General features: G+C 41.4%; 1 protein-coding gene across 1 annotated transcript; it reads left to right on the top strand.

Moving 5' to 3' along the window:
• The first annotated feature begins 2,844 nt into the window (after nt 1-2,844).
• LOC146468315 (uncharacterized) lies at nt 2,845-11,864 on the top strand. The gene is made up of 5 exons (XM_085124995.1): nt 2,845-2,976; nt 5,377-5,956; nt 7,985-8,034; nt 9,171-9,698; nt 10,924-11,864. Exons 2-5 carry the CDS (start codon nt 5,508-5,510, stop codon nt 11,367-11,369), a joined length of 1,473 nt encoding a protein of 490 aa, XP_084981121.1. The 5' UTR covers nt 2,845-2,976; nt 5,377-5,507; the 3' UTR covers nt 11,370-11,864.
• The last annotated feature ends 143 nt before the right edge of the window (nt 11,865-12,007 follow it).

The raw sequence follows: 12,007 nt of genomic DNA, 5'->3' as shown, positions 1-12,007 counted from the left end.
TCCTCTCACCCTTTGAGATAGATTCCATAATATAAGAAGTCGCCAATACCTCGGGGAAATAGAACTCCACAAAAAGGTATTGTAATTAGTAACGTATTGTAAGCAAGTATTGTATTGTAGGTGATTAGTAAGTATTGTTATATACCTAGACTTTCACTCAACAAAACGAGCTCTGTGATTGGTTTATTTTTGGTCACGTGCTCCTGATCAAATACAAATGTATCCCGACAAACCCGACCGCGATACAATTCCGCAGTTGCTGCCCTCTCAGTTGTTTGTTTTGCTGTGATTGTTGAAGAGAAAATCTAAATATATAACAAAGCACTTAATATATGGTCCCTCGGGAAACTAGTTAGTTTTGTTTTCCCTCAAGTCCTGATGTTTCCCTCGACTTCGTCTCGGGAAACATCAGGACTCGGGAAAACAAAACTAACTGTTTCCCTCGGGACCATACATCAAGTGTATGTTGTATTCTTTTGCTAGCGATATACACTGTATTATCAGTAAAAATTGTATTGTAAGCGATATATGTTATGTAAGAAAATTTTTTAAGTTTGGTAGTGTCCTGTAAGTAAGCAATGTAAGATAAGAGTACTTAGTAACGTTTACAAGTAAAATCTGTAAAAAAAAAAAATCACTTTGTTGGTACATAATCAAACAGGATAAAATCACTTATTGCAAATATATGCCTCCCAAAGCGTAGAATTGAGAAGTCGTTACCTTTGTCGGTGGCCAGGGGTATTTTTAAGGTTCTTTAACAATCTTAAGACGGAATTTATTATGACGAATACGAGCACTGACTCATGAAAATTGAGTATTATTTACGTTCTTTTCAGTCGGAGCAGTCTTACCCTGCCCTTCCTATCCTTCTTGGAAGAGACTTTGCCTTGAGGGCAGAGTGCGTGACACCATTTAAAGTATACGGAAGTGTTTGTTCTATCTTTAAGCAAAAGGACTCGGTCACTACATGACAATATAGAGCCTGCCTGATTAACAGGATCAGACTGCTCACAGATCATCTAATGAGCATGCTCATTACTAGTGGAGAGCGTTATGTGGGACATTCTGAGTAGTTTGCTTCAACTACAGAAAGATAATCCGCTGCTATTGCCAAGCTATTTCAATTTACGACATCAATATTTTGAACAATAACAATTGGCGGAAAGTTTTAGTAAGGCTCAAACGGAGGTAAAAAGAAATATCTTGTAAATATGGTAGAATTATTTTCAACTATTCTCAGCCATTGTTGATTGTTTTCAGGAAACGTGAAAGTGAACTACCATTTCCATAATTTGAAAATTATCAAATAAGCGCCCCTCGAATATACGCCTGTGCTTATTCGAGCATTAACGCTATACCGGAACCGATGCCCCTTCTTGGTGGGTGCAAAAGTTCATGCATTGAGAGTGCTCCTCGCCCCGGCTCCTGAAAACGCGCCTTACATTTACCCAGGTATAAAGTAGCTGAAAAGCCCAGTTACTGTGAACATTAAGACCCGCCTTACGGTCAAACCGATGTTCAGCTTTAATACGAGATTAGTATGAGCCTCAAGTCGGTCATTGATCAAGCAACTTAAAACCTTAGACCGACTGAGTTCATTATTTACTGGGTAAGTTGGTCCTGCGTCTGACTTCAGATTTTCTGTGTTCCCAACTGCTCACGCGCAGACTTAATTGTGTTCACGCAGCTCCGGTTTGACGAAGCAAAAAGTGCAATAGCGATTGGATTTTCCGGTGCTGGAACACAATTTAACCTGGTTTTCACTAGGACAAAAGCATAAGCACCAACACCGCTTAAACAAGTGAGAACACCTGCGACACAAACATAAGCATAAGCATAAGAAGAGCGAACGTGTTCATTCTTCTTATGCTTATGCTTATGTTTATGTCGCAGTTTTCACTAATGAGAAAGGGGGCGACATTGGCACAAGCACAAGGCAGTCAACCGTATCAGTGCGCCATCTTGCTTAACATCGAGGGAAACTGGCATCGAGAATTCCGTCAAGAAATGGTCTTCTGCGCGTGCGTCTGTCCTTATTCTTATTATGCTTATATCCCAGTGAAAACCTGAGCCTTTTAGCTCGAGTAATCACTGTCGGGAAAGACGAACCTGACGTGCCTGACTAAAGTATTGCGTGATAAAATATTAACTAGAAATTGAATGAATAATATCACGAAATACACCACGGATTAAGTTAGTGACACAACAGACTACACAAAAACCAACAGTTCTAAATTCCAATTCGATCTGGAAAGTGTCCCCAGTTAGTGCTCGGCACTAAGGTGATTTACTGTTGTAATCTGGCAAAGTCCAAAGTTAATGTAACCGCACGCATCTATTAAGCCAAATTAGGAAAAGTAACGCATGTAATCGTGTAATAGCATCAAAATTTAGGAGCATTACAATAGTGTAGGCTTGGGATTTTACTGTGCTCGTGATTGAAGGGAAAGTACTTGTTGCGCAAATAGAACTGATTAAATCTTAGTACAATTGTAATGTAAGATCAAATCGAGTCTGAATAAATTGGGATGTTGGAATAAAACTTCAGAAAAGGAAAGATCTTTTAGGGGTTAAAATTCGTGGTTTGGTAACCCTTAGGGTGCTAAAATCTAAAATGAATTATGTCAGAGGTATGGTAGTACCTTTATAGGGTATTGAGCCGAAAAATATGAGCGGAAGTAAATATCAGTCAACTGATTTTGGTACCCCTTAGGGGTTAAAAATTGTTCGGTCCACCCCCACAAAACAGAAATCTTCTATGTTTTAGGGGTTCTTTTCAAAATTTGCGACGATCACCCCCTTCACTTCTGTATGGGAGTCCCTCCCCTCCCCTCCCCCCGCGGGGTGCGGAGTCCTCCAAAAATTCCTCGACATCAATGACCGGAAAAGCAGACCGGCTGCCCGCGAGATCCTGATGTTTCGAGATGCTAATCACGGGAGAGAACAAGACGACATTAACAGCCCCAACTGATTGAGGTAATAGCTATTTTTTTTATACCCACCGGTTTCTTGGGTTTTTTCCAAGCGGCACGCCATGTATTCGCAGCTAGAACTTGTTGGAAAAATGTTAATGAGGCATAACGGGCCGAAGCGAAAGTGATGTAGCTGCATAATAATCAAATACTAAACAAATTATTGGACTTAAGTTTGCTGAACCTTTATTTGTTGGAGGGCATCGATGCTCAAGGCACAAGTGTTGTACAATTGTGTCCCTAGTCTATGCGTCCTAAGAGACCACGAAAAACTTTGTAGCGCGTGATTACAGCCAGCGCCTTGCATTGTAATAACCAAGAGAGTATTTGAATGTTTGCTTTGCTGCGAAGTCGCAGCAAATCTCTTTAACTAAATCACCCTGCGACCGCCAGCAGTTACTTTCTCTATTTTTTGGCGGGTAAACTAACGGCGGAAAGAAAACGAATGAACAAGAAAGCTCGTGTTCTCTATCCACAGAGCTGCTTCTTCAGATTCGTTCGCTAAACTTTGCTTGGTTGCGTGACTTTTATACCTTGCCCTCCCGACTGTCAGGAAAGGATGGTAATATCCTTCATCGATATTTTGTTATGATTTATAAGAGGCTATTAACGGTAAACTTGTATGGTTGCGTTTTTAGGCAATGCCCTGAACATTCCACTCAAGAATTAGGCACTCATCGGGAGCTCCTGGAGCTCTTCGTTTTGATGTGAAATTATTTCCGCTTTCCATGTATTTTGGTTCCAGAAGCGATCATGTCTAGTCTGAAATGTCAGCCGTCTTCTTCGATTAACTTCACGCCCTATGTAGGTAGGAACTACCCTGGGCGCCAGAGGTTTCTCGCGCGTGCGACAAGGAGCTTTGTTGGCCGAAGACACGAGCGGCGAAGCCGCGAGAAAACCTCTCGCGCAGAGCGCCTTGATTTACCGTGCCAGATGGACCTTGACCTTGTCTCTAATCTGTCAATCAAACCGGCGGTTTACCTACGTTGATCACATGCACAAGCACATGAAATGTTTTTAGCGTGGTTCGAAACCGGAAACCGCGCATGAAAAGCCTTTGGCACCTAAGGAACAGGAACAGGAGACGGCTCAGACTACGATCATATCACACACTGTAAGGTTAAACTTGACCAGAATACTTATTACGCGGGATGCCCTGAGGGGGCATACCGTGTCTAAAAACGGGACGATTTCTTTTTCTTCGTCGTAGCTTCAAATCGGTACATTAATTTATTCATTAAACTCACCCCTCTCCTACTCGGGGTGTATTGTTCTGATTGTCTTCAACAGAAGCAGGCCAATCAAAATCCATTCTTGTCGCTTACATCGCGAGGGAGGGGACCCACTCACCCCTACCTGTGTGACGTCAACGCATCATTTGATCTATTTATTAAAAACAGATTAAATTTGGGGCCATATTTTTTATAACATGTTCTGGACTCAAGTGTGCCGTTTTCAAACGGAAATTTCACCATTTTGAAGCGGCAAATCGAAAGAATAACTTCTAATAAGCACTCGACATTTAAAACGGTAGAAATTGGTGAGTTCATGGCGAAGGAATCGTGCTTTGTAAGACAGTCCTTGACCACGACGCGAGACTAAAAAGAGGTCATTGAGAAGCTTACGTTATCGTAATGGAATTCCACACATTTCCGGTGAAAGTCTGAGTCGCGTAACACAAGGAAAACAACGTAACGCGATCGTCGTGACTCAAACTATTCCATTAGCAAGGATAGTTTATCAATCGGCGAAGCATACAGTTGGAAAAAATGAATCAGCCCCAGCATCACGCGTAATGCCAGTAAAGCAGGCATCTTGTCGGAGTACTAAAAACCAAAGACCGGAACACCGAGATACTAAAACTAAGAAAATTGGAATACTTAAAATCTAGAAAACACCGGAGTACTAAAACGCGGAACGCACAAAATATGAAAGGGAAGACCATTTCTCTTCATTTGCAGGCGATGGTGAGTGGGAGGGGAGGAAGCGGAGTCTGTTTGCTACATACTTTCGGGATGTTCGACGAATCACAAACTAGAAAAAAAATACGTTGAATAACAAGCACAATAGCGTTACATTGTTAATTTGTGTTACGGTTAACGCTAGTAACACATGTACCATTCTTTTCCCGTTAATTGCTAGTTTTCGTGAACCTTCGAAAATAAAACCCACGCGAATAAAAACGGCACCTCATGTGTACAGTACATTTTTCCTGTTCCAGTTTCTCTTGATACTTAGAGTAACTTAGTTGCAGTAAGGCGTTCTTTGGCAACCTCGTTCCCAGGGCCTTTTCCCTAGCTTGGGGGTGGGGCGGGTTACCCCCAAGCTAGGGAAAAGGCCCTGGGAACGAGGTTGGTTCTTTGGAATTGACACGCAACAAAATGTCCTGCGCACTGTTCTTCAGGATCGCAAGCAGTATGGGATGATCATTATTATAGCAGCAACTGAGAGCGAGGAATCTCTCCCGTCATCGGGTAGTCCTGTGATTAGCACTGTCAAGAGCAACACAGTTGGATACAGACCTTTCTAAACGAAATGGCTGAAGCTCCTGCCAGAGGAGAAGAAGAAGCGGGACCCAGGCCTGCCCTTGATTTATCAGCATCAGCCAGTACACCTTTGTTTTCATTTTCATTCTCGCTTAAAATTGCTGACAGGCCATTGGCGGCAGGTGCCTTGGTTGGGCTCGGGGTTGCGGCCATAGCTTTAGGAGCCTTCTATTACAGAAACCCGGAGTTAGTTACGGGGGCAGTAAGGGGCGCTTTGGAAGGACCGGGACTTCAAGTAGCGAACATTGCACCTGGCTCGATCATTGTGGAATTGCTTTCTAATACGAAAGACAGTTTCTTGTCATTTGTGGAGGACTTTGAAAGCAAGAAAGTGAAACAAAGATTGGAAAGAGAATTTAAAAAAATTGGATTCGATGAGGAATTGGACGTGACTATCGCAAATGAGAAAGCAGTTTACAATAAACTGGATCAGATAAGGTGGGCAATGATTTACATTAATGTTGTTGAGAATTTTAAAACGTATTAAGTCACTATTGATCTTTTAGTCAGTGATTTTAGTATGACATATTTTCTGAAGGCGTTGTTGCCTTTAGGTTTATGACGATGAAGTTGATCTTGCGATTAATGGTTTTGCGAGGGCTTGGTGTCTGCAGTCCCCCAGACGCCAAAGAAATTATTTTATTCGGGCAAAACTGGTCTGCTACTCGGGATCAAAATTTACCTCAAATTATATAATTAGCTTTAACTGTTGTTAAGAGATGAAAAATCTAAGGCTTCAAGAAAAAGAGAATAAATGCCTCAAAAACTTCAGAGGAATTCTCGCATAGTTGATCTTCTTTAACGCTGGATGTTAGACTTAAGAGTTACTTACAAATGAAGTTCAGTAATGTTATCTCGGGAAGGAAGAAATGCGCTCGGGAAGCGAAAAGGGATTTTACAGAACAATGACCAAGACGCGAATGAGAGTAGTCGCGCAGGTCTCTTCGAGCAAATGGTTTCAACAGTCTTTGAAATACGCTAATTGAAAAAAAAAAGGAACAGAAACGAGCCAAGATGTACTCGTACAAGAAAGCGCTTACTGGCTATTTCTCGTGAACAATACTCACGTTGCCGCGACAATACCGTCTCTCTTTCGTGAGAGGGGTCTCACATATAAAAGTGACAGGGCTGATCGTCGGAAATTTTGAAAGGAACCCCTAAAAGGTACCAGAATTCTGTTTTGTGGGTGTGGTCCGAAAATTTTTTCCCCCCAAGAGGTACCAAGTTAAGAAGGCGTGAAGTGATTTAATAAATAAGTTGAAATCATGTTTCTTTCATTGATGAGTCACGAATGAGATCAAAATTAAAATCAGTTGACTGACATGTACTTCCTGTCAATATTTTTCAGCTCAATCCCCTTAAAGGTAGCACCATACACATGACGAAAGTCATGTTAGATTTTAGCACCCTAAGGGGTACCAAACCACGAATTTTAGCCCCTAAAAGGTTCGACGTTAACCCCTGTCACTTTTATATTGGATTCCCTCCTCACTCTGTGCACCAGCGGCCGACACGTTACATTCAGGCAAACAATCCTCAGCCTCCCTGAAAATCTTTTGCCCGTACGCCAATGATTTTAAGTATTTAGGTTGCCGAAATCAAGTTCATGGTAAGTACTGGTGTTTGTTCGTAAGTAGTCTCTGTTGTTGTGTTTCAAACATAAGGCTGTAGCTATCATAAGATTGGAAGACTTGACCTAGTAAGGAACGTGGAAGGAATTCCTTCAGTTAACCGCACCATCGCAGCACAAGTCTTTCAGGTAGCTTGGCCTGGGAGCTTGACAACCACTTGTGCACAAAATCTATCACGTACCCTGTAATTAGCTAGACAAGTATTAATGAAGATAAAAAAAAAATGAGTGGAAATTCACGATAGGTCCCGGTTGGCTCAACGCTTTTTGCGCCACGACGTAGAAGAATAACACTAATGACTGGCGCAGGAACCATCCACCATTATGAATTCAGCATCATGGCGGAAGCCAAGCAGGGAAACTTCAGCTCTTATTTATTCTCAGTGTATCAGCGGAAGGTATTCCGAAGAAAAGGAAAAAAAAAAAATAGAAAATTGTGTTCAGATAATATACGATGGATCACCCAGAGGACAGAAAATGAAGTACAGTCGACTCTCGATAACTCGAACCCTTGCTAACTCGAACCAATTTACCTTTCCCTTCAGGTCATCTTCTATATAATTTTACCCTCAATAACTCGAACTCCCGATAACTCGAACTTTTTTCAATTCCCCTTGAAGGTTCGAGTTATCGGAAGTCGACTGTAGATAGCGCGCAACTCCAATACTGGGTACCTGGTGCCCACACGTACCATAGAAATTTTGAGAGCGAAGTTTTAGAAGACGTAAGAAATACAATATTTGTGCTTGCAACAATTTCAGTAGTTCACGTATCAACTTGAATGAGTTGTGTAGTGTTTTAACTTACAAATGTGATTGTTTAATGTTTCTTCTCAGACCACTTGAAAAGCAAGGGAAAGATAAAATACCTGTTACAACTGATGCTGGTGAGTGCTATTTTGTTGTATTCAAGAAACTATATTAAATCGGCTGCTTTTCCAAACTCGTGGAATATTTCAAAGTCTCCCTAAAAAATGGGGAGGTACTTCCTCAATAATCCATGCGACTGCAATTCAGTCATTTTTGTTCTGTATTTTCCTGTTGTCCTTTTCCTCGTGTTTGTTTATATTTTCACACAGTGTGCATCATCTGTAGCCGCCGCTCGCATAAGGCTATTATTTCCTTTTATCGGAAAGAAGAGACATCGCGCGCAGGCTGGTGGAGAGTAGAGTTTCGGCCAGTATCCCCCATGCACACGGTTATCTGCATGTTTCTGGCTTTTTTTTTTTTGCTTTATAGCCCACTCTCTCCAAATCCTGCAGCATGAATCATATCAAGTTATTTCTTGCTCGTCTTGTTTTCTTTTTTCATGTAAGTAGCAGTCCAATACTTGCCTCGCCACATGAGTGTTTTTCCCTCAGAGGGTATAAATTATTAATTTTGGAAAAGGGTCTTCTTAGGTGCCTTATGCTTCTCCCTGGAACAGAGTTAAAGGGGCTTGTGCATCAGTGTGACTGTATAGTAAGCGTCCAATCAGTTCATGCATCACATGGATCAAGATTCCGTTATAAAGCCCGCGGAAACCACCGAAGCACACCCTTTACTAGGAAGGCAACAAATGAAATAGATGAAAAAGAAAAGGAAAACAAAAGCAACAACAACATCAACAACGAAAAGGAAAAGCAACAACAAGCAGCACTAAATTCTAGGTTCCTGGTTTGACGTCACAGCTCTCGCTCGCCACTGACCTCTTTTTCTGGGACGTGAACTAAACTTTCTCGTTCAATTCAACAGGGTACAAAAGTTAAAATATTTTTTCGACGGAAGAATCTGATAATTGGCGTAACGACCTTAAATTTATGATCCCTCTCAAAGGCCAGTCAGGATTCTTCACTTCGACAGCCCTTCCAGCCTCATGACTGCCAGGGTGTTGCTAATGAATAGTCAGACGTCAATACCAAGTTAACCCAACAGAAGTTACAAGGAAGAGCTTAAAACAGATTGACGGGCCAAGAAAATACCCCATCACCAAATGGTAACCATCTTAAAACATCGTTATGTTTTGCGTTTGTTTTGTTTGCAGACATTACACCAAAGACGAGAAATGACGTGCTCATCTGTTGTAGCGAAAATGATCGCGACTGGGCATCCAAGGAACTCCTGACGGAGCTAGAAAATCGAGACTTCTCCTGCTGTCTTGACCTTCCTCCTGGTTTGTCGCTCTTCGAGGCCTTTACTGAAGAAGTTCAACGTAGTAGAAAAACACTCATTGTTCTGACGCCAGATTTTGTAGCCAGTGAATACTGCAGCTTTGAGCTAAATGTGGCACTGTCGTTGTCACTGGAAAAAGTACTCTCTCATCAGATTGTACCTATCGTGTACAAGAAATGTACAGCGCCCGTGGAACTACAAGGTAGGAGTTATCTCAACTGGGAAGACTTCTCTTCAAAGTCTCACTTTTGGGATGCACTTGAAGAAGCCTTGAGGCTTCCAAATGATGCTGGTGCTATTGTTTCTGTCCGTGAAATCCCACTTCTTCGCCAGCATGACGAACTACCAAAGAGTACACAGCCCAGAGGAAGTCCAACACCCTCCCTCCAAGACATTCCAGGTAGGCCTTAGTGGTGGGTGTAATCTCGTAAAAGTGGTCTGGGATTCTACAAGTGGTCTTTGCGAGATGATCAAGTTATTTTTCCAGATGTTAAAGGCACTATGTCATCTCTTTTTAGTAACACTCCGAAAATACAATTTTTTTTGAAGAGGGGAGGTGGGCTATGTATGGCCAACATTGAAATGAATACAAAAATGAAAAGGTTGGACTTAGGTTTTCAAGCTCTCTCTGGTGTCCTGGATAAAATAAGTTCATTGACATATCGCGGGTCATTCTCTCTTTGAGAATTACTTTATGTCACCTCATTCACGGGTGACCTAGAACCAATTGACATATGCGAACGGCATTTAAAGATAACTCTAGAGAAGCTTGACCAAGGAAGGGAGAATCCCCATGGCACTTCCCCTTTAACAAACAAGCTAGCAAAGTTCTCCAAAAGGCATCTTTGTTATCACTAAGAATTAACCAAGTATAAGGACTGCAACTGTCTAATCTTTACCTCAGGCCTCAAAATTATCTCGTCAAGAATTTCGTCATAAGAAAGCTTAAAAATGGTGGACCAAGAGACCTTTAGTCCGATCCTTCTCCCAAACAAGCCGATTTTCGGGACAAGAATACCCATCACTGTTATACACGTTGTTTTAAAACAGCTGCGAAAAGGAAGGGTGAAAATATATACATTTTTTTGCAATTCCGGTGTAGTTTTCTTCCAACTGATCTATCAAGCCAACTGGGAGTCATCAGTCTTTGAATTTGCATTAACCCGTAGAGGTGAGGAGATAGAAGGTGTTACTTTAGTGTGCGTACATAACTGCGATAGTCTCTCGTGTATAAAATTCTCAGTTCATTCGCAGTTAAATATCAAATATATGAATTTCATATATTTCACTTCTTTCTCTTCACCTCTACGGATATACTATGAATTCACATAATAACAAGTTCCCAGTTGTCTTGATAGCTCAGTTGGTAGAGCACTGCACCGGCATCGCAGAGGTCATGGGTTCGAATCCCGTTCAAGCCAATTGATCTTACCTTTCCTGTGAAATCTTTGTAAACACAAATGTACACGTAACTTATAGAGCTGAAAGCAGTTCAGTGTAAAAATAGCACTTAATTCGGGCCCCTGATAAAATGAACTTGCTTATTTTGAACGTGGTTTTGATGACACTCCGCATGTAATATTTGGGTAGTATGTTAAAATATTTTTGTTTTTCTTTTCATTTAGAATACGAGGCAAAACATGACGTCTTCATCTGCTACAGTAGTAAAGACAGAAATTGGGCTATGGAAGAACTCTTAACAGAACTTGAAGGTCGGCGCAGCTTCTCCTGCTTTATCGACTTTCGGGATTTCATTCCTGGAATGAAAATCACAGAGAACATCTATCAGGCGATTGACCGTAGTAGGAACACAGTGTTGATCTTATCTCCAGATTTCGTAGACAGTAACTGGTGTATCTTTGACCTTGAGATATCTCTCATTAGAAAACCCGCTAACCAGGTTGTGCCGATAGTTTATAGGGAGTGCAAAATACCTGAATGTTTAGAAGGCGTTAATTGTTTACACTGGGAAAAGTTCCCCCAAAAAACTCACTTTTGGGATGCACTTGAGAGAGACTTGAGCTTACCAGACTACCAGACCAAGGGTAAGGGACGGACCAGGAAAGAATAACGATGTGACTTGATGTGACAAATGCAGTTCTATACAGTTGTCTACACACTTGAATCAGGACGATTATATAATTTAAATATGCAATTATGAAACTTTGCTCACTCCTACACAACATTGATTGTTAGTGCGAAGTTGCCAGGAAAATTCCCACGTAAACTGCAACCTTGCCACTGTGAGATAAAGAAGGGAAAGAGTTGTTGACTTTTTCATTAGTGATAATCAAGAGGCTCTGTGATTAGCAAAAAGACGCCTATATACTTCTCAGAAATTAAGCGATGCAGCACTTCGAGACTAGTATTTGAAAAGCGTGGGTGATGGATTCTCAGCTATCAGCTAAAATTTTGGTCATTTCTCAGCTATCAGTTAATTATGAAGGATCTCAGTTAATTATTTACTCCTCACGTGATTTCGCGTTTTGTATCGTATCAATGGTGTCCTTGTCATAAGCCGAACAGTGTCTAATATTACCCGAATATTTTCGAAGAGCTTTTGAGACTTAACGAACACTGACTGTTTATCACATTGTGACCAGCTCACGGCTTCCAGAAACAGCTTGTGAGGAGCGCCGAGCCACTTTCGTATTTTCGTTAGCAGCTTATTCTCTACACAATTATTGGCAAATTATATAGGTAGGCAAA

Source organism: Pavona decussata, unplaced genomic scaffold (genome assembly GCF_977016875.1).
Source record: "Pavona decussata unplaced genomic scaffold, jaPavDecu1.1 SCAFFOLD_133, whole genome shotgun sequence".
Lineage (NCBI taxonomy): Eukaryota > Metazoa > Cnidaria > Anthozoa > Scleractinia > Agariciidae > Pavona > Pavona decussata.
This window is presented reverse-complemented; position numbering and strand designations above follow the sequence as displayed.